General features: G+C 51.5%; 8 protein-coding genes across 8 annotated transcripts; 6 read left to right on the top strand and 2 right to left on the bottom strand.

Moving 5' to 3' along the window:
• Nucleotides 1-724: 724 nt before the first annotated feature.
• MGL_2544 (uncharacterized protein) lies at nt 725-1,705 on the top strand (the record flags this gene model as incomplete). Its single annotated transcript, XM_001730110.1, has 1 exon — nt 725-1,705. The coding sequence occupies one exon, from the start codon at nt 725-727 to the stop codon at nt 1,703-1,705; it is 981 nt and encodes a 326-aa protein (XP_001730162.1).
• Nucleotides 1,706-2,141: 436 nt separating this feature from the next.
• On the top strand, nt 2,142-3,653 carry MGL_2543 (uncharacterized protein; the record flags this gene model as incomplete). Its single annotated transcript, XM_001730109.1, has 3 exons — nt 2,142-2,345; nt 2,373-2,527; nt 2,555-3,653. The coding sequence occupies 3 exons, from the start codon at nt 2,142-2,144 to the stop codon at nt 3,651-3,653; spliced, it is 1,458 nt and encodes a 485-aa protein (XP_001730161.1).
• A 507-nt stretch (nt 3,654-4,160) lies between these two features.
• Nucleotides 4,161-7,343, top strand: MGL_2542 (uncharacterized protein; the record flags this gene model as incomplete). Its single annotated transcript, XM_001730108.1, has 1 exon — nt 4,161-7,343. One exon carries the CDS (start codon nt 4,161-4,163, stop codon nt 7,341-7,343), a length of 3,183 nt encoding a protein of 1,060 aa, XP_001730160.1.
• A 702-nt stretch (nt 7,344-8,045) lies between these two features.
• MGL_2541 (uncharacterized protein) lies at nt 8,046-8,909 on the top strand (the record flags this gene model as incomplete). The annotated part of the gene is made up of 1 exon (XM_001730107.1): nt 8,046-8,909. One exon carries the CDS (start codon nt 8,046-8,048, stop codon nt 8,907-8,909), a length of 864 nt encoding a protein of 287 aa, XP_001730159.1.
• An 881-nt stretch (nt 8,910-9,790) lies between these two features.
• MGL_2540 (uncharacterized protein) lies at nt 9,791-11,626 on the bottom strand (the record flags this gene model as incomplete). Its single annotated transcript, XM_001730106.1, has 1 exon — nt 9,791-11,626. One exon carries the CDS (start codon nt 11,624-11,626, stop codon nt 9,791-9,793), a length of 1,836 nt encoding a protein of 611 aa, XP_001730158.1.
• Nucleotides 11,627-13,284: 1,658 nt separating this feature from the next.
• On the top strand, nt 13,285-14,592 carry MGL_2539 (uncharacterized protein; the record flags this gene model as incomplete). The annotated part of the gene is made up of 1 exon (XM_001730105.1): nt 13,285-14,592. The coding sequence occupies one exon, from the start codon at nt 13,285-13,287 to the stop codon at nt 14,590-14,592; it is 1,308 nt and encodes a 435-aa protein (XP_001730157.1).
• A 2,141-nt stretch (nt 14,593-16,733) lies between these two features.
• Nucleotides 16,734-17,939, bottom strand: MGL_2538 (uncharacterized protein; the record flags this gene model as incomplete). Its single annotated transcript, XM_001730104.1, has 1 exon — nt 16,734-17,939. One exon carries the CDS (start codon nt 17,937-17,939, stop codon nt 16,734-16,736), a length of 1,206 nt encoding a protein of 401 aa, XP_001730156.1.
• A 346-nt stretch (nt 17,940-18,285) lies between these two features.
• MGL_2537 (uncharacterized protein) lies at nt 18,286-21,377 on the top strand (the record flags this gene model as incomplete). The annotated part of the gene is made up of 2 exons (XM_001730103.1): nt 18,286-21,295; nt 21,340-21,377. 2 exons carry the CDS (start codon nt 18,286-18,288, stop codon nt 21,375-21,377), a joined length of 3,048 nt encoding a protein of 1,015 aa, XP_001730155.1.
• Nucleotides 21,378-21,387: the final 10 nt, after the last annotated feature.

Here is a 21,387-nt window from a genome sequence, read left to right as displayed (position 1 = left end):
TTCTCAGTATAACATACTCTGGTTCTGTGTCAGATCATTCAGAACAACATCGCATAGCTTTGACACGATGGAGAACGCTTGCGAGCTTCCATAGCCCACAGCAGTGTCCATTGACATGCCAAGTCTATATGATCTAGTGGACGTGTACCAACACAACACGCGGTGCGCGTGTTTCATTTGGTATCACGTGTCTGTCACATGATGCACACTCTGACAACTATGACCATGCTCGACACGCGCACGCGTGCCTGGCGAACAGTAACAATCCAGCATGTCAGATCCGTTGCCACCGCCTCAGCGAACGGGCGTCAGCACCGTACCGGCGCGTAAGCCGAAAGAAAAAAGTCGATGGCAGACCTGGGGAGAATCGATTGCAAACAAGGGTGTGGCGTGGAATGACTGGGCTGCAGGTTATGTCAATAGCGCCGTGGAACGTACGTGTGCGCCGTACATTCTGACAAATAGGTATGGGAGCCGAACGATTCTGGCCTTCGTCCAAAGATTTTGAGCTTGAGGTAAAAAAGTGCACTAGGATTTTGCGTAAGTATTTTTCAATTGTAAGCTAACATTACAGGCACGTTTACATCCGATGGTATTGCGGTGAAAGAAGATAAATTGGCTAAAGTAAAAGTTTTGTACGTTTGCAGCTGTCTAGCTCATAAGCAGAAAAAAGATTCCACCTCAGGTAATTCGTGATGCAAAAGGTATTTGCATTTACACGTGCATGAAAACAGGTCTGCCCCCGTTCGGTGGTATGAATGGGTCAGGCTTGTTGCTTGGGCGTTTGCCTGATGGCTCTTGGTCAGCGCCGTCAGCGATTCTTCCGAACTATTACTCGGCTGGCTTTATGTTTGGTGTTGACGTTGTTGATGTATGTCGTTCATGTAAATCCAAGTATACTTACATTAAGATCGTTCTTATCATCAATACTGATGAGATGTTAAAGTCATTTCGCACTCACAAATTTGCCATCACTGCTGAAACAATTACATCGTCAGGACCTCTTGGTACACCTGTTGCTGGCGGACTGGAGTTTACGAACAAAGTTGCACCCATTTTCACCTATGTGAATTCCCGTGGATTTTATGCCGGCATCGAGGTGACGGGACAAGTGTTCCTCGACCGATTTGACGAAAACGAACGAGTGTATTACTGGCCAGGTATCAAAGCTGGTGATATTTTGGATGGTAAAGTCAAAGTTCCAGAGTGCGCAGAGCCTTTGATTCGAGCTCTTCGTGAAGCTGAATATGGCGTGGCTCAAGCTGGGGTCCTTGAAAAAATGGAAATGATGAAGAATTTGCCCTCGTCTATTTATACAGAAAATTTGGAGCGCACACTCGACTCGCTCCAAGAAGGTGAGCATATTCAACTCCCTCCAACTCCAGAACAACTAGATGCAATGGAACATGCAGGCTACAAGGACGAGTATGATGAAGCACTTGAAGAGCAGGAACGACAGGAAATCCGCAGTCTACCACCGCCGCCTATTCATCCGTCTGCGAAGAAAGGCCAGAGAAATATCTCTGGATCGACACAATCGCCCAAACCTCCTGTCATCCCCGCAAAACATGCGTCTCGTCCCTCCACTGAAATCAAGCCAGCTCAACCGAAAGGCGAGAGCCAGATTAACTCGAAAAATCTTGAGAATTTGCAACCTACCAATACAGAAGATAAAAATCAACAAATTGAAAATGAAAAATCTTGAAATTGTAGTATTTGAATTAAATAGTATGTAATTGTTTGGAAAAATAATATATTGCTGAAAACGTTAATATTTTCGTTAAATTACTGTCATTAGAAATATATTTAAGTTTTATAATTTATATTGTTTTACACTTTTTATAAAATTTAATCAAAATAAACAAAATATTTTGATAATAGTATTTCAGAGAATTATTTTTAAAATTAAAAAACGGACTGTATCATAAATTTATCAATAATGATTGAATCGAAAAATAAAGTTTAACCAGAACTTTTGCAAAAAATGTTGATTTTTCGACACCCTAGTTTTGTCCGGCTGTTCGGCACATGCCTTGGGCGTTTGCTCAGAAGGAACAACTTTGAGTCCTCAGATTGACAGTCTGCATGCTTTGGGACGAAAAAGTACTGCAGTGAGTGTTCTCACCTCCACGTCTTTAACCATGGTCGTCGTCGACGGCCCTTCGACATCGGATCTTCCAGAGGTTCGCATTTTCGTGGGCGACTCATCTGGTCGTATCAAGACTTTATACACAAAAAGCAAAGTTTATGAATCTTTGACTATTCCTGGCTGTCGATATGGCTCAGCAGCAGCATGCCAAGCACTTGTTTGTGGTACACTGAATCTAGATGAACCTGTGTGTGTGGTAAGTGTGTTATGGCTTACACAACAGCTTGCGATTGCACGAAAGAACGGCACGCTGGATATTGTAAAAGTTCCTCACCCAGAGGGAGATAAACGAAGCGAGTGCACCTTGCTCTGCACCATTCGCGAAGAACGAATGCGCGTGGGGTTGGAAAGATGGGTTGGTTTGCGCTTGACGCCTGAGTACGTGCGCTGATTTCTGACAATTAGGGGCCTATTTTCTTGTACATCCGGAGGATTCTTCCGCTATGTTCCTTTACAAAAGTGCTGTGAAGGCGTCACACTTAATGAAGTTTCAGACGAGATTATCGAACAAAGTGCGTGCAAGTGGACCGTCCCAAGTCCCTTGCACTTTGTGGCGTTTTATCCAGAAAATGAGTCTTGTGTTACACACTTTGCTTCGGGTGGCGAACAAGTGCTGTTATCAATTTGGGACATCAAGCAAACTCTTGATCATTACAGCACTCCCGAATCAAGTGCAATCCCATCCAAAAATTGTGTCACAGAATCGAAGGTCGAGTCTGCGCAAGAAAATACTGGAAAGAAACGCGGATCTTCTCACAAGTCGAGTAAAGGACAAGAACTTTTGCCAGGAGAAATATGGCGCGCGAAAAACCTACCAAATGACCATTTGTCACTGGCGCGCCCACCATTGATTCGATGTATTAGCTTTCTTCCACGTTCAAGTAATACCCATGATGGAAACAATCCGCTAATAAACATGAGAGTGATTGTCGGAACAAAGGATGGAGTATTGCGTGTATACGAGCCGGTCGTAAAGCCTCGACATGTTCACGAATGGCAAGTGGTACCAAAGAACCAAGGTTCAATACGTGTAATTCGAGTTTGCCCGTCTGAGAGAGCAATCTTTGTGGGAGATACATCGCGGCATTTGTATATGGTCGACATTCAGACTGGTCGCACCCTGTTCCAATACAAAGACATTACAGGCACTGTGTCGGACGTGTTGACTCTAAACGACGTACCACGAGACCGGACACTTGTGATTGGTTCTTCTTTGGATCACCTTATTCGTGTATTTGATACAGGAAAGTCTCACGGCTCGACGCAACGCCAGCGTGGAAAATTGCTGGATCAATACTTTACGGGCGTGGATCATGCTATATGCATGGCGTTAGACCCTCATTATAATTTGGACATGGCATCACCTGAGCATGAAGACGATGAAAAAGTATGGGCGAATATGACTGTGGTAGGCAAAGACGATCCCGACTCCGATACAGACGAGGCGAGTGCCAAACGTTCTGAAAAGCGGCACCGCATCTCCATAGAAACGAGAGATCCATAGGCTTTGAATGCCCGCATGTGGAGGTTCTTGCACCTTGTGCTTTGACTTCATCATGGCAGCAGTAGGCGCGTCAATACAGACGCTCTTGGACAAGGTACGTGCTACTGGATCTGACAAGTAGATGAGGTCATCCGATTCTGATGTTCGGTAAGCACATGGCACAGTTGACATTTAGTTACATGGCTCTGAACGATTTGTCGTCGAGTATATCGCAACGCTATTCGTTTTATTCATTCGATTCGGCCCTTGAACCAGTTATTTCGGAGAGAGTGTTGGAATTGCTGGGAGATCCCAATTCGGAAGTCAAGAACTTGGCTGTATCGACGTAAGTTTACCCGATACTGACGATGAAAGACTCGGTACGCTGTCTCTTCGAGTGCATCCTGAGCAGCTGGCAAAGATGCTGGACGTACTGTGTGAGGGCATACGGTCTTCTAACGAGGAGTACCGGGATATATGTTCACTTGGTAAGTGAAAATTTTGCTAATGGAAGCTTTACGTACGCTGATGGCTCAAATTTCAGGTGTTGGCGACAAAATGGCATCACTAGCAGATGAAGTGGTTCAGTTGATCATCCCGTCGCTTGTCGAACAAATCGAGTCGCCAATAGAGGGACTCCAGACAAATGCGCTTGATGTGCTTAATGATGTTTTAGTACACGCTGGCACCTTTGTATCTTCACATGCTCCATTAGAACAGGCGGTTGCGGATATCCTGTTGTCCAAACTTTCATCTGGTCGTGCATCGCTTGTGCGCCGGGGTATTCAAGGCCTGAGCTTCTTGTCTCAGGTGTGTAGAATACACACTTATGATGCTATTTTGGAACGTGGTTTGGCAGGGCTACAACCACCTTTCTTGTCTGAGGCAGTTGCCGTACAGTTGCTGGGTGTGTTGGCTAGGGAGACCCCCCAGCGTCTTCGCCCGCACAAGACCAAATATACACATGGCTTGATCTCGGCACTTGAGCGAGCAAACCAAAAAGAAGAGGCGGATGAATTTCGGGAGTCCTGCCTGGTTTCACTTCAGTCACTTGCACGCATGGCAGGCGCTGAGCCAGAATGCATGAAGGGCGCCTTGGAAACAGCTCTGAGCATGCTTCAGTACGACCCTAATGCTATGGATGCCATGGATGAGGATGACATCGGCGATGACTTGGAACTTGATGATGACGACATGTTGGACACTTTCTCAGACGACGATGATCTCTCGTGGCGGGTGCGCCGCGCTGCGAGCCGCTTGCTCGGGACATTATTTGAAGAAAACCCTCAAGAAATGGTGCCATCAGCGTCTCGTGTAACTGCTGCATTAGTAGAAAGACTTAAAGAGCGCGAAGAGACGGTGCGCTTGGAGGCTTTGGGAGCTTTGAAAAGCGTACTGATAGCTGCCCCTGAAGCCTTCCGATCACACACTTCAATTGTTGAGGCACTCTGTACGTGGCGAGGTGCAGCGGCACAAGTGGCTGCATTGGATGCACTCGACAAGTTCGTCTCTTCATTCGGGATGGCCTTGTCGCAAGGCGAAAATGCTCTGAATTTGGCTCTATGTGCCGTCGAAGATGAAACTAAAACACATAGCAAAGGGCGTTGCATTGCTGGTTTGGCGCTGCTTCGCCAACTCTGCGTCTGTGTACCAACCGTCGTGCTTCCTCATGCTGTACGAGTCGCTACAGCGCTGGCTGAATCGAGTCAGTTATCTCACCACCACACAGCACTTGAGGGGCTCGAGGCAAGTACGCAGTTTTTGTGGCACGTGGGACCTCGAGTGCCTCAACAGGCCGAGCTTTTATGTGATGCTGTCTGTACACGATTGGAACGCTCTGACACGGATGCTTCCGTGCGTGATGCTGCACTAGTAGCATTGGATGCAGCCTTATGTTCGACGGGTGCGCAACTTACCGACCGGCTACCTCGTGCCTTGGCATTGATCTATGCGCGTCTGACGCATGAAGTGACTCGTGCTCGATGTGTGCAAGTGGTCCATGATGTAATGACGTGCAGATCGCTGCAGACATGCGCTCCTACTAAAGATTTTGCACGTCAATGTCTGGCCCCTCTGTCAGATCTTGCCCGTCAAAGAGACACTGCTACATCTTCACTCCGTGCCCTGCACAGTGTTGCTGTGCTGCTACAAAATGAAGCCCAGCCCACGTTACTTAATATTCTGAGCCGAGAATTGCCTGCTGTGAATTCCCCGATGTTGCCACCCACGCTTGAATTGGCAGAACTTGCTGTACAGTGTGATCCCAGTGTGGCGCATACTGTCGTTGACAACGTGCTTCCAGGCTTGTTGAAGCAGCTAAGCGATGTTCCACCTCCTGCGTTGGAGGCTCTTCACTCACTTCTGACATCACTTGCATCAGCTGAGGACTCGCTCGCACCTGCCCTGGTAACTGCTCTTGAGCATGCTTGGGAGTTGCATTGTAGCGACCGAGCAGCACAGGTACCTCTGGTCTACGCTCAGTGCTTGGGAGCTGCCGCCGCTGCTAGTGACTCAATCAGCACAGTCCTGGCTCGTGTTCAGGCATTGTTGAAGGAACAAAGCACCACAGCACAGACCCTTGCACTGTACGCCCTAGGTGTGCTGGGACAAAAAGGCTTGCTTACAGGCTGGCCACATGCGCAGCATGTCTTTAAGACAGTCTTGAACTTGCATTTACACGGACGTGCATTTGCTTTGGGAGGGATGATATTGAGCAATGCTTCGTTTGCTTCGCCGGTCATTGAAAAGCTGGCGGGGGGGGAAGCTGATGCTGCTCGTATCTTGTGTGAAGCACTTTCGCTCGCATCTGAAACCCAAACCCGAGACTTGGCGCCAATGATGTGGCCCTATCTGCAAAGTGCTATTCTTGCTGAGCACGCGCCAGATGCATGTGCTGAATGCATTGCACGTATCGTCGTGGTTGATACGAAGCGCCTTGGCGAGTTGGCTCAGCTAGTTCAGGCACCACAAGTGCCAATGCGAGTAATGGGTCTGGTCGCTGTGCGTACACTTTTATCTCTGGATCGCCAAAATGCAGCTGATGACGAAATGAACAAGTACTCCGGCAAGTTCTTTGAGAGATTGGGAGACCCTGAACTGCCAGTGCGTCGAGCGGCCATGATGGTTCTGCATGCAGCAGTGAACAGCCGAACGACACTTATGTTGAAGCATGCGTCACTCGTCTTGCCTTTCTTGTACGATGCAACTGTCGTCCGCGAAGACTTGAAGCGCAAGGTGCTTATGGGTCCATTCACAGTTATCCAGGATGACGGACTTGACCTACGCAAGAATGCGCTCGAGACACTCTTTACATTCGTTGACACGTGTATCGATTGCCTCCAACTGCGTGATGTCATGGACTGTGTGTTGCGTGCACTCAGTGATGATGACAGTGTGAAGCTACTCGGCTGCCTAATGTTGATGAGACTTGCGGACCTGGAGTACATGGACTTGACGCCCTACCTCGATGCAATCACACCAAAATTACAAGCCATTCTCACGCGCAAAGTGCGCGACAATGCCACGAAGCAGGAAGTCGAAAAGGCGTCGGAAATCACACATGCCGTCCTTCGCGTGCTGACTCGACTCGCTCCCTTGGCCCCTTTAAGCCCCTCTTTCACAGAGCTTCTCGCACAGACACGCGCCTCTCCACATGGTGAAGCGTGGCTGCGTCTGATGGCTGATCGATCGACGGAAGGGGCCCGCCCGTAAAACAAGGATCAAGAGGTGGAGAGAAAGCCAGGCCAAGCCGCGTTCCTGCACGTGCACCAAAGCAGCAAAGTACCCTCACAAGGGTTCGTCGTTCATATAGCAGTGATAAGCGTTTGATTCCATCCTAGTAAGTGCGATGAGTGGATGCGTTGAGATCCCCGGTCCGACGTCGCCATTGGCCGTGGGACGCGGACAGCGCTACTTGTGTGTACGAAACTTTCGCCTTGATTGCGGGGTGGAACTTCAGAATGTGCCCGTCGCCTTCAAGACATGGGGTACGCTCGACCCTGTGACGAAGTCGAACGTTATACTGGCGTGTCACCCTATCTCAGGGAGTTCCGATGTAGAGGAATGGTGGACTCCCTTGTTCGGTCCAGGGCGCGTCCTCGATACAGACAAGTACTTTATTGTGTGCTGCAATGCCATTGGTTCACCATATGGCACACTGAGCCCGCTCACACGCAAAGGAGGAGAGGACATGTCAATAAACGGACACTGGACATGCAGCCCACACGTTTATGCACCCACCGAGCAAAATGAGCAGATTTGGTGGGGCCCAGATCTACCGTCCACAACAATTCGTGACGATGTAAGGTACGTTGTGTAGCACACGTTGTAGTGCGGGACATGCTCTGACTCTCGATCACCAGACTTCAGAAGCATGTTCTCGACTTTCTGGGTGTTGAGCAACTTGCATGTGTCATGGGTGGTTCTATGGGCGGTGCAACGTCGCTTGAGTGGCCTTTGTGCTTCCCCGTCCGTACGCCATCTTCACCCGACGCCATAACTTCGACCAGTTCTGACAAGCCTTATGTTCGCTCAATTGTTGTCCTTGCGGCGTCGCCACGGCACTCGGCATGGTGCATTGCTTGGTGTGAGATCCAGCGCCAAGCAATTGAAGCCGATACCCGTTTCAATGGCGGGCGGTATTTGCTGCGTGATCCACCACAAGGAGGTCTTGCAGCTGCACGTATGTGCGCGTTGATGACGTACCGCCAGCCACACAGCTTCGAGCGCCGATTCAGTCGTATGCGTGGAAAGTCAAATTTGGCACCGTCGCCGCCCAAAGAAGAGTCACAGGCATCCTCACTGATGGAAGAGGGTGGTGACGAAGACGTCGACGTTTCGAAGATCTCTCAGCCTCAGGCACAAGAACAGTACGCTGTACAATCGTACTTGCACCATCATGGTACAAAGTTTCTGACTCGTTTTGACGCATTGTGCTACATTCATTTGTCAAACAAACTGGATTCACACGACGTCACACGCGACCGTGAGTCATGGGCAAGTGGTGCGAAAGACGACGCCACCGTGCTCAAGGGTGTGCTTGGACATCTAAACAAGCCCCGCAACTCGCCCCATGTACTAATTCTTTCAGTTACGTCTGACATGCTTTACACTCCTGCAGAGCAAGCCTCGATTCATGAAGCTATTCCGACATCCGAGCTCGTGCACATTGAGTCCGCTGAAGGCCATGATGGGTTCCTGATTGAGTACCCTCAAATTGACCGAGCAATTCGTGCATTTATGGAACGCCTCAACGTGTCCCACGCTTCCTCTCTCTAGACTGAAATAGCCTCGCTTCTTCCACAGAAGCGTGTCTCGATAACATGGATGACTAGTCCCGTAGCTATATCTAGTCCGACTGTTTCCTTCAACAATTTCGCTCGGCGCCGCGAGCCTGGATCAATTCTCCACATCCTCTCGGTCGGTTGGCTGCCTGCTGCGCCAGATGGGAGGGGTGTGCCTCTCCATCGACTTGAACTCAATTTAGGCACAGGTTTTTTTGCTTCTACACTGAAAGCCATGTATTGCCTACGTTGGTGGCTGCCTATATTCATCTTGCCATTTCCGGCCGCCCCACCTGCATTTCTCATCCTGTTTCTTGTGAGCTATGCCCTATCCACACGACCGTGCCCTTACTGTGGTGCGATTGTGCTAGGCCTTGTGCTAAGTTCATGCTACTTTACGACACCGCACGAGCCCAAGTCTCTCACTATACCAGATGCGTGGGTACACACAAGAGTGGGGTTCGGCTTCTCGCGATTCCTCGATTGGATTATGTCCTCTCCATCGCCAGGCGCCTCTCAACATATCCCACCTAGCTCGTCATGTTCCACATGCTGGACAGACTTGGGTGTTGGTCAGGGTCGTGGTTTTTTCGTGCCTATGCCGCGCCATCCTTACTGCGAAAGTGGCGTCTCATACCCATCACCTAAGGCGCCTTCGACTCTGTTTATCGGTGTCCCGGGCACAGCTTTGGGCTTTGAGCTGGACTGGAGCCTATTTATTAAACCTGCCTGACTAGTGCGCTTGCAGACGAACCCCTCTCCTTATACTATATGTGCCATTGATGGATTGTTTTCTTCTGCACATTGAGTGCTTGCAGATGCTCGCGGATCCATGCAGTTCGCTGCTCAGGGACGTGTGCAAACATCTTGTATCTCTTATCCGCCTGTAATAGTTAGTGAATGTGTCGTAGCGGTAACACATACCTTGAGCACAGATTCCATCGCCTGAATGTCTAGTTGAGATGCCATATCAAGTAATGACACGGTTGTTTCCTCATCATCGTCGGCTTCATCTTCGCCATGCAAAGCGGGCGACATCTCGTCATCTCGTTTCGCCTGCTTCTCCTTTTGTAGTCGTCCCCAGAAGTCGACAAAGGCATTCTCCCGAAGCATGGTGAAGAATTCCTGCTGCGCTCGTTCTTGTCGCCATGCATCCCAGGCGTCAAATTCAGCTTCGAGATTTGTTCCAACAGCTCGTTTGTGAACGCCTGTATCTTCACCGACAAAACGTGGCAAGGGCGACTGGATGTACTCATCATCAGCACGAACTAGTGGCAGGACCACGTCTGCTGTACGATTCAGCTGTGGGACACCACGTTCATTTAGTGAATGCTTTTCAAATAGTCTTGCTAATTGGTCCCGCCGCCTCGATCGCAAGTGCTGCAGATGCTCCTCGAACATCTGACGCTTGCGTGCGTCAGTGACCACTCCTCGCTCCATCTCGCTGTGGAAGGATGAGGCAAACGATGATGCATCCGTCCATGTGATCCATGGATCACGAACTGTATCAATGAGATATTGTCGGAATTCAGTCTCGCGCTGTTCAACCAGAGCATCTGACCGTGCCAAATCAGCCTGCCGCGCTTGTCGCGCACGTTCTCGGCGGACTTGGGCTTCACGCTGCTCCAAAGCTTGCGCGCGTCGTTCAGCTTTCGATCGGTGTGTCGATGTAGTGGGGACAGCGCCTCCCAGCCACTGGTGGAACAGTTCGAAGCGGCGGGTTGCACTTCCCACAGCGTCGTAGCGTGGGTCTGCCGAAAGACCAGGTGTCTTCTTCGCTTTGGCCCAGACCTGCTGGGCAGTTTCACGATCAAGTGCATGCCTCGGGACATCAAATTCTTCAGACGATATATATTCGTTTAGCAGATGTATGTAGGCTTGTTCAGCTTCATGGGCCATTTTGAGTTTGAGCTCTCGAAGCTCGGCAAGCCATGAATGGAACATTCTCTGAGCTTTTTGCTCGTTCGAATCGCGCAGCAATGCAACGTATGCTGGATCATGACGAAAAGCCTCACGAAAAGCTGTGAAATCGGTGCGTGTAGAAGCGACCTGCTTTTTAAGCAGCGCGCTAAATGCTTTCTCAGATGAAGATGTCTTGGATTGAGAGCGCTTCTCACGTAGCCGGAACTTGCACCATTCGTTGAAAACATCCTCACGGTCTTCCAATGTAGGCAATGCACGATAAGCGCGTTCATGCACAAACTTCGGCAGTTCATGATCCCAAGGAGCCATGGGATTGACCTCCCGAGGTGTTCCATTCAGCGACGTGAGCATTTCCATGTACATGGCCTTTCCTTCTTCGAAAGCCAAGTCTGCGAATTCATCTTTATGTTCGATTGTGCTTGCTTCATTCTGTTCTAGTTGCTCTCCTTTCGCCTCTGTTGGATGCTCAGCACCGCAAACATCTTCACCGCTGCGAAGGCTTACTTCCCCGTGTTGATGTTCTTCCAGGCGCAAGCGTTTATGGCTACGTTCTTTTTCGTCTTGGCTATCGTCACTGATCGGCTCAATGCCCAATGCCCGCTCAAACTCTAAGACTTGCGTATGAATTTCGGAAGGAATCGTCCATTCTGAGCGCTTGGTTTTTTTTTGTGCGTAAAATACATTTCCATGAGTTGTCGTTACGCGTAGCCATCCATCCGTATTTGGGATTGGCACTCTGTGTAACGGCCGATCTGGCCCCGTCTCCATGCTCTTACTCGTAGTCGCCATGGTAAGACGCGTACAGTGTTCAACGATGTCCGCGTCAGGTCACATGACCTCTCCTTCTACACATCGCTTCGTCGAGATCACCACCATCACACTCGTGATGGACGACAGCGATGATGACGAAGTGATTGGTCCCATGCCTGCGACAGGGCCTGTCTCATCTGCACACGATGGAGTACAATCATTTTTGGAGCGTGAAGAAAGGCAGAGAGCGAGAGAAAAAGAGGTTACCCAGGCGAAGGAATCTGCCTCTGCAAGACCAGACTGGATGCTTACGATGCCGTCAACCGTAGAGGGAGCACGGACACATGCAATTCCACTTCGTGCGCGTGGATTTCAGCAGTCACATGGACGCGCCCAGCGTGTAGAGAATGAAAATGCCGCAGAAGCGCAGCGTTTATGGACAGAAACACCTGCGCAACGTCGTGAACGGATCACGCAGAGTGCAGGTGGTAGCGCACTCTCTACTGTTCAAGATGACGAAGCTCAGAAGTTAAGGCAAGACCACATTTTCTTGCGTGACGCGGCGATTCGCGAGAAGGTCAATCGACTAGTAAGTATGTTCGAACGAAGCTCATGAAAGAATGTAGAGAGACAAAAGAGCCTCGTTGAGCAGCATGAAGAGCGCCGGCGCGATGAACTACGGAAGAAACGGCGGGAGGAACAAGCTAGAGAGCATGAAAAATATGACAGTCACGACCGTCACAGGCGCCACGAACACCGCCATGAACACCATCATCGACGGCACCATGGGCCAAGACGTGAATCAAGCTCACACCGGCGACACAGGCATCGATCCATGTCACCACCACGCCGCAAAACTCGCGCAGAGCGTGAAGAAGAAGATCGGCAAGTGCATGGCGACTATGCACCTGCGTTCTTTGACAAAGACAAGGTTCTAGGAGCTGGATCGCGTCTTATGGATGATCGTGCACGCGCACGCTCTGTTGCGGACGCCGCACAACTATCAAACCGTTTTGCCTCGGGCCGGTCTGGCTCCTTTTTGTAGCATATTCACGACAGTACATGAACCCAAGTCACACGCCAAATCAGGCCCTCAATCCCTCCACATTCCCTCGCAATCTTTTTCGTTTCGGCCGAGATTCTCTTGGTTGCCCGCCACTCGATCGTGATCCTCACAGCCTCGCCACGAACAGGCTTGCTGTCAGTGTGCGCCCGCTGTGCGCCCCGCCATTGAACACCACGTTCCTGTACTATGGGAAATTGCTTTAGCTGCTGTAAGTGCTGAAATGTAGATCGTGTCATTTTTAACGACGGAAGGTGTGGGTTCACGTGGCCCCCAGTACGAGCCTTTGCTGCTTGACAATGAGCGAGATGCTGTGGCGGACTTGCTCCAATACTTAGAGAACCGCTCGGAAACAAACTTTTTCGCTGGTGAGCCTCTGCGTGCACTGTCGACATTGTCGTTCAGTGACAACGTAGATTTGCAGCGCAGTGCAGCGCTCGCATTTGCCGAGATAACCGAGAAGGAGGTCTGTGAGGTCGGTCGCGAGACGCTCGAGCCGGTGCTGTTCCTTCTGCAGTCACACGACGTAGAGGTACAGCGCGCATCGAGTGCAGCGCTCGGAAATCTAGCTGTCAATGCAGAAAACAAGCTCCTAATCGTTAAACTAGGCGGCTTAGAGCCTCTCATCCGGCAAATGCTTAGTCCGAATGTGGAAGTCCAGTGTAATGCTGTCGGATGTATCACGAATCTTGCTACTCATGACGAGAACAAGTCAAAGATCGCTAAGTCGGGCGCTCTTGTTCCCTTGACGCGTCTGGCTCGCTCGAAGGACATCCGTGTACAGCGAAACGCTGCAGGTGCCCTCCTTAATATGACACACAGCGACGAAAACCGACAGCAGCTCGTTAATGCAGGTGCGATCTCCGTGCTCGTGTCGCTCCTGAGTAGCGCAGACACTGATGTGCAATACTACTGCACCACGGCATTGAGCAACATAGCCGTGGACAGTGTGAACCGCAAGAAACTGGCACAAAGCGAGCCGCGACTTGTACAGAACCTCATCGGGCTCATGGAAAGTGGCAGTCTCAAGGTCCAATGCCAGTCGGCGTTGGCCCTTCGCAATCTTGCCAGTGACGAGAAGTATCAGATCGAGATTGTGCGCTCCAACGGCCTGCCGCCGCTGCTGCGTCTCTTGCGCTCATCATTCCTGCCGCTCATCTTGTCAGCCGCTGCATGCGTGCGGAATGTGTCGATCCATCCCATGAATGAGAGTCCCATCATTGATGCTGGTTTCCTCCATCCACTGATTGAGCTGCTGAGCCACGAAGAGAACGAAGAGCTACAGTGTCACGCTATCAGCACGCTGCGTAACTTGGCCGCGAGCAGTGAGCGGAACAAAGCTGCAATAATTGATGCCGGTGCAGTTGAGCGCATCAAAGACCTCGTGCTCCATGTGCCGTTGAGTGTGCAGAGTGAAATGACCGCCTGCACGGCTGTGTTAGCGCTCTCAGAGGATCTCAAGCCACAACTTCTAGATATGGGCATCTGTGAAGTTTTGCTACCACTCACAGATTCGCCATCAATTGAGGTTCAAGGCAATTCGGCTGCGGCACTCGGCAACCTTAGCAGCAAGGCCGATGATTACTCGCCCTTCAATGCCGTGTGGGAGAAGCCCGCTGGTGGTCTACATGGCTACCTGGTGCGCTTCCTCGAGTCGGACGATACCACGTTCCAGCACATCGCTGTGTGGACACTGATCCAGCTGCTTGAGAGCGGAAACAGGGATTTAGAGCAGCACATTCGTGAGAGTCCACATCTTCTACAACTCGTCCGTCAGCTGCAATCACGAGAAGACGGCAGTCATACAGCAGAAGAGGATGTCGATGGTACAAATCAAGACCTGTCTCCTGAGCGGGAGATCGCAGCGCTCTCGCGACGCATTGAAGAAATTCTGTTTGATGACAGCGATGGTGATGACGAAGGTGCTGGTAACACCAAATAATTGTAGGGTTCCTTTCATCGTAGGTCGTAGTTATTGGATTCCCCCTCCATTGGTAGTGATGTTCAGCCCCTTGCCTCGCCTGTTGAATGCGTCGACACACACACCAAATCAAACTACCTATACATCACACTTTTCTGCAGAGTAAGAGCCGTGGAACTGATCAGGCGTTGACAGCGGTGTACTATTCTACGACAAAGCAAATTACATCTCAGGTGCTGGGTAGTTGACCTTCGGGTTGTAGAACAGCGATTGCTGGCCCCATGGGAAGTTCTGCATGTGTTAGTCGGCAAGACTCTTGTACACCCTGGTGTTGCAATACGTGCCTTTTTCTTAATGTTCTGTTGAGTCAAATAAAAGTGAGAGATCAAAGAAAAAAAAAGGTGTTAATTCTCAAAGGACGCAAAATCCATCAACCACGTACCATGTACTCGTACTCTGGGCGCTCAGGGAGCTGACCGTCATTCTCCTCGAGAATGTGCTCCTGGTGCGCATGGTGCTCTGACTCGATCTTGTACATGTACGCGCCAAGCACGACAGCTATGGCAACGTTAGCACATCAACTCAGGGTTCACTATCGCCACGCATACATACCGCCAGGAATCAGTGCGTACAGGCTAATCTTGCGCCACATCTCGGCAGACTCTGTGCATGTAAGAGACGATTCTTTTCATCTGCTATTTGGTGTCCCCATACGTACTGCCGGCGTGCTCGAACGCGTGCTGTCGGTGCTCGACGAACTCCTTGGCAGCCTCGGCGTTTGGCGACAGCGATGAGCTATAGCGACGCATCACAGGCTGCGATGCACGCAGCATAGGCTGAGCTGTGCGCAGAGCGGCCGAACGAGGGATCATAGAACGGATTGCAGCCATCATCGAGAGACAAAAAGTATGAGGAAAGAAATACCCTATGATGGCACAACCCGACATCGAAAGCGGGTGTCGCCGGTACATGCCCGATGTCACGTGATTCGCTCCACGCGGCTCCATCGTTTCGAGAAGTCACTAACATGAGTGCATTCAGGTCAGTAGCTGTTCATCCTGTTGGTGTAAGTTGTGGCCAGTGCAAAGAGAGACAGGATCCATGTTTGCGTGAACAGTCCTCAGTGCTACAAGATGGGGAGATAGGTAGAAAAGATCGTGCTCATGGGATCCAGTGACTGGCACTGATCTCATGCACAGATCCAAACTTCCAGTCCCAAAGCGCACATTCTCCGTAGAATAGCGAATAAGGATGACAGACATCTTTGGACTCTTCCAACGCGTGTGCTTCTTTACTTACCGTGTTTGAATTTTTTTTTTTTTTTTGCGAGCACGATTCATGCCATCGAGTGCTCGTTGGCGTAACTCCATGATGTCCCGCTGAGGATCAGTAGTTCGCCCCTGCTCAGGTGCTGGCGTAGACGTGGTTAGTTGTGTACATGGGCGTTGTTCTTGTGCCGCTTCGGTTGAAGCAGGTGCCTCTTGGGGGACAGCTTCTGTCACGAAGCGCGTTTCTTTCGTCCGTTCGTGCATGCCTATGTGTAAATGGCCAAGTGGTCACGTACGTTGCTCACGAAATCTGCGGCTCGTGTCAAACATGCGAGCAGCACCAGGGGTAAGATATTGCACACCGTGTCGTGCTTGCCACGAAGCTTCGTCCTCACCTGGTGCAAGGTATGTCCATGCATCTTCTTGTTCTTGACGCGATATGTTGTTCGTAGGCACAGTCATGTCCAGTGCATCATGCTGCGCGATTTTTTCCGTAAACCATGCCCGTCTTGCGGGGTCCAAGAAGTGTGATGCATGGAACGCTTCAAGCAGACGGTCGTGTCCATGCATCACGTACGTCCCCACGTTTACAATCCTCAAAATGGGCCCCATTTTGACGCGCGCACACAACGTCGCGTGAATCAAGCACCGGTGGATGTCCACGTGGGCACCTGCAACCACATTGACTGAGAGGCAGCAAGAGAGTGGAGAAGCAGCTACGAACGTCCATCACCATATGCTGGGCTGTGCGTGCCCCCCTCCTTCGTTCACATGATGTGAGGGAGCAAGCAGGCTTACCGGGCTAGCATGTTACAATGCACGGACACGACATTATGCATCATTCTTTCTATACTACTCATGTTAGTGTGTGTGTTTTTTTTTTTTTTTATTTTTTTATTCTTTTTTTGCAGAGGCACGTACCATGGACTCCATCTCGCCAAACACATTTGCAAAGTCTTCCTTGCTCCAATTCTTCCCATAGCCAGCTTCGAAGCTGTTGGCAATGGACTCGGCAGTCACGGACGAGTCTGTATTTCCCACCGTAGTAAGCAGCCCGCGGAACCACTCGGGAAGCGCACGCACATATGGAAGCAGGGATGTAAACATGGGCTGTGAAATGGCACGGCCCAGACCACTGTCAAGCGTGTCGACCATCGCGCTGGCCACCTGGATGGGCTCAAGTACAGGCGTCAGGAAGTTGTTGTCCGAGTCCTTGAGTGCGTGTCCCAGGAGCGTGCGCACCTTTGTCGGTGTCACAACGGAGGTGCGCACGCGGTGTGCTTTGTACACGGAACGGAGCTCGGCACGGAGCGTTTCGTAGAAAGCAAGCGCAGCCGACTTGCTCATCGAGTAAGGTCCAAGCAGCGGCAAGGAGAAGTAAGAAGCAGAGCTTGCGACCACCATGAAATGGCCGTGGTTGTTTTCTACCATGTATGGCAAAAACTCATGCGCGAGAATTACGTTGGCCAGGGCGTTGATGTCGAATGTGCGCGAAAACGTCCTCGATGACGTCGTGAGGATGGGACCAGCGAGTGCCACACCCGCACAGCTGACGACGATAGAAGGCGAGTTACCGAAGTGGTCCTTGATCTTGGAATGCGCCACTGCGACTTCGTCCTTGTTTGTTACATCCGTGCGCACGTAGAGAATGTCCGGCGCCCCATACTTGGCTGGTGCGTACGTGGGCTCCGTAATGTCCAACACGGCAATGCGAGCACCGAACTTTCTCGAGAGGTGCTGAACAACGTCTCTACCAATACCTGTTGACCCGCCTGTGATGACGACTACGTCCTTCTTCCATTTTGGCCTGTCAGGTTTCGAGACGCCCAAATTGCTTGCTGAACGAGAGCAGACCTTGCTAAGCTCTTTCAACACGATGAAGATGACCATACGAAACACCCATCTATGCCGCGTTGTAAGCAATGTGGACCATTCCGACAACGAAGGCAGTTTCAAGAGTGCACTCGAGAGCGACTGACCCCGTCGTTCCCAAAGGAGTGCGAGAATAGGCAGAATTACTACGAACGGCTTTGAGAACGGCACCTTGTCAAGAGATCTGAGCACGAGATCAAGCGTAATCGGTTCGCGGAAGTGTGTCATAGTGGATGGTCGAATGAATGGATGTCGTTGAGACAGGCTGATCTGATTCACATGGCCAGTGCTTTCACAACGTCATAGGGTCGGCCATGTCATATTACCCACGACACACGTAGGGCGCCTGACCCCAACACATTCGCTGACTAAGAAACAAGCCGCGGCGGAGCACGCGGTCTGATGAGCAGCGTGTGGCACAAGGAGGGGGTGGCACGAGAGCGGATGGATCTCTGACATCAGCGCTTTTTGTCCAATCAAGCGCCTTTCTTCCACTGCGTTTTAAGGGATCGGCTCCTGGACACACGCTCGTCTCTCTGAGTCTGGTCTGGCGCGACCGAGCGGAGAGCCGTCGATGAGTGGCGACGTCAAGCTACCGGCCGAGGTGCTTCGGTTGCGCGATGCAGCTGCACGCCGGCTTGTTGATGTGAAGAATGTCCAGCTCCCTCGTCTGTGCGAGTGCACACATGCGGCGCAAGAGCTTATGGCGCTCGAGACCGAACTGAACGACACTCTACATATGGTCACATCATTGGTGCAGCAAATATCTGATGAGGTCGATGACGCCGAGTCTGCTGCTGAGCGCACGGCCCTGCAGGAACTCGCTAGAGCCCAGCAAGCGCAACTCGCGTCTGTTCGCCAAGACGCGCGGCGTGCATTACTCCAAGCACACCGTGCGATGGTAGCTAGACAGGAGTCTGCTGCACGCACATCTCTTCTGGCAGCATCGTCTCGGCATGTCGGTGCGAGCACGGCGCCAACGGACCGTGCCAGTGCAACATCGGAGCGAGTGACGAGCACGCTCCAACGCACCGTTGCGCTGATGTCGTCGGAGCTGGAAAAGTCGGGTTACTCCGCACAGCTACTTGAGGAGTCGTCTGAGACCATTTCCCAGGTATCGACGAAGTATGCGTCATTCAACGATCTGCTGCGTGATTCCATTTCCATGATCCGCCAAATGGAGCGTGCCGAGCTCGTGGACCTTGGCATTCTGGCGGCTTCGATTGTATTTTTCGCTGGCTGTGTCATGTACATATTGTATGCGCGCATATTTAGCCGCGGTCTCAGCGCCATATCTCTGGTGTGGCGCACATCGAGTTATGTGGGTTCAGGCGCTCTTGGTGGCTTGTCGTCGTTCTCTGCCGCTGTTTCGTCTGTTGCAAAGGTACCTCAAAATCGCCCTAAGCCAGAGGCACCCGGCATGTCTGCGAGTGACGTACGAGAAAGCGATCTTTTGGAAGATGCCTTGCGGTATGCAGAGACAGCTGCTCCTCAAGAGCATGCCGAGATGCCAGGGATGGACGCATGGCAAGTTGATCATGGGCGGGAGCGTCGGAAAGAAAGCGCTAGAGAAGAATCCAGCAGTCCAAGTGATTTACGCGACACACACAGTTCAGGAGTCTCGTTTGAGTCTGGCCCAGAGACGTCGCGGCCGGATACGGCTATGCACGTGCTTGACTCGCCGGCCTTGACAAGTATGTCAAGCGCGTCGATACCCGCAGCATCGTCAGATCTAGACTCTTTTGGCTTTTACGAGTCGGTGCACCTGTCCTCTAGCGCGCAGTCAGACGGTGCAGTACATGGGACGAGTGTGCACGAGGACATCTCAAGCATGACGGCCAATCCTGTATCTTCGAAGGACACGTCAGACTCGACCGACGCTATATCCTTGGCGGGTATGGTGAACTCGAAACACAAGTCCGATTTGAATGATTCGGCAGACTTAACGGATCCCACAGACCTGAAGCACGCTACAGACTCGATGGATGTGTCTGAGCCGACTCGCTCAGCTACTTGGGATCCGATAGTGTCATCATCTGTCTTGGGTTCCTACTTGCATGTGCCAACGTCAGAGTCGGCTTCTTATTCCATGCTTTTTGACCCCAAGGCTACTGCATCGCCTGACCGTGGTACTTACCAAGCTGAAGCAATCGCAGGTGCTGTGTCAAGTGGATACGAGGATACTGAGCACATCAAAGGGATTGCCTCTTTGGCTAGTGAGGAACAGCACAGCCCGGAGAATCTGCCAGCGGAAAAAGAACCTGGTTCTAAGCTTGAGACTGCATCTCCCTCTCCCACACTATCACCTGCGACTTCTCCAGCCAGCACGCCTACCGAGAACATCGGGCTTATCGATCCGATACATGGTTCTCCAGGCATGCGGAATGCAGTGCCAACATTAAAGGCTGAGCGGGAATCCCAAGAAACAAGCGATTCAGGAACGCACGCAACCGACGTCGAAGCTGGCGCCGAAACTAATGCAGAAGATGATGCCGAAGCAGACTCGACTATGAAGCCAATGGACGCGGTCGCTGCCAAGGCTCTCTCTGCTGAATCCATTGAACCTGCTGAGCCTTCTGAGCGAGAGCCGCCGCACCACGCATCTCCATCGTCAGCCATTTCTCTGACGAATGGATCGACGTCTTCTTTGGTGCCGAATGCGTCTGTTCTGTCACAAGATCTATTGCCGGTCCCATGGCTTTACAACTCTCTATATGCAGCAGAGAATGCGAGCCTGACCATGTCGCGTCTTGATGCTTCATCTACACCGACACCCAAGCCACATGCATCCAGAGCTACGCTCACAAACAGCAGATCGATGTCGTCAGCATCACTCGCAGAACATGCTTCTTTGCCCGAAATATCTGCGTCGTCCTTACAAGTGACGCCTGTAGAGCCGCACGCTCCAACTGACAGCCCAAGCCAGATGGAAGAGGAGGCTCCTCGCGGATCGCCAGGCGTGGCAGAGACCATCTCCGCTCTAGTTGATTCGCCGGTAGCCTCTTTGTCCATGTCAAGTCCAGTGCCCGGATTGTCATCGCTGCACCCCTCGTCGATGGAAGCAGCCTCGTCACCGACGACGTCCATCGAGCTCGCTGTGCCTGTGCATACAAAGGGGCCTGTTTCGACTCGTGAGACAGATGTCGAGGCTTCTGCAACGGGACTCAACACGTCGCAACGTGCTCCTGGTGAGACCAAGTCGAAGCACACGAACCTCGAGGCGGCTACCACACCCGGGCCAGTCGGCTCATTTGACCCGGAGGTCGAACATGAGCGAAGCGTTCTCTCGAACACGAAATCCCCTAGCGCTTCTGAGCCGTCTCTTTTATCGACGATCTCGTCAACGGACGTCCCACCGCTTATGCAGCACATCGAGTCTCCTATCGAAGAGCATGTGCCAAGGGCGGTCCCCTCTGTGTCTATGTCGAGCTCTATCGGGGCGTCTTGGCCCTCTACTAGCGTAACGATCGCGAGCGCTAGCACCGATGTCATACCAACAGCGCCACTAGCCGCGATGCATGTCGACGCTCCGTCTGATCCCGCTGCTGTAGCCGCGGCTCCTGACCAAGACGAAGCAGCGTTAGGTACATGGACGACAACCACCTCCAGCACCACAACCACGACAAAGACTCCACCGTCACGCCGCCGAAAGCCATGGACCGATGAGCTGTAAACC

The sequence above is a fragment of the Malassezia globosa genome (assembly GCF_000181695.2).
Source record: "Malassezia globosa CBS 7966 chromosome Unknown mgl_sf_6.1, whole genome shotgun sequence".
Lineage (NCBI taxonomy): Eukaryota > Fungi > Basidiomycota > Malasseziomycetes > Malasseziales > Malasseziaceae > Malassezia > Malassezia globosa.
The sequence above is the reverse complement of the archived record's forward strand: the minus strand, read 5'-3'. Positions and strand labels throughout refer to the sequence as shown.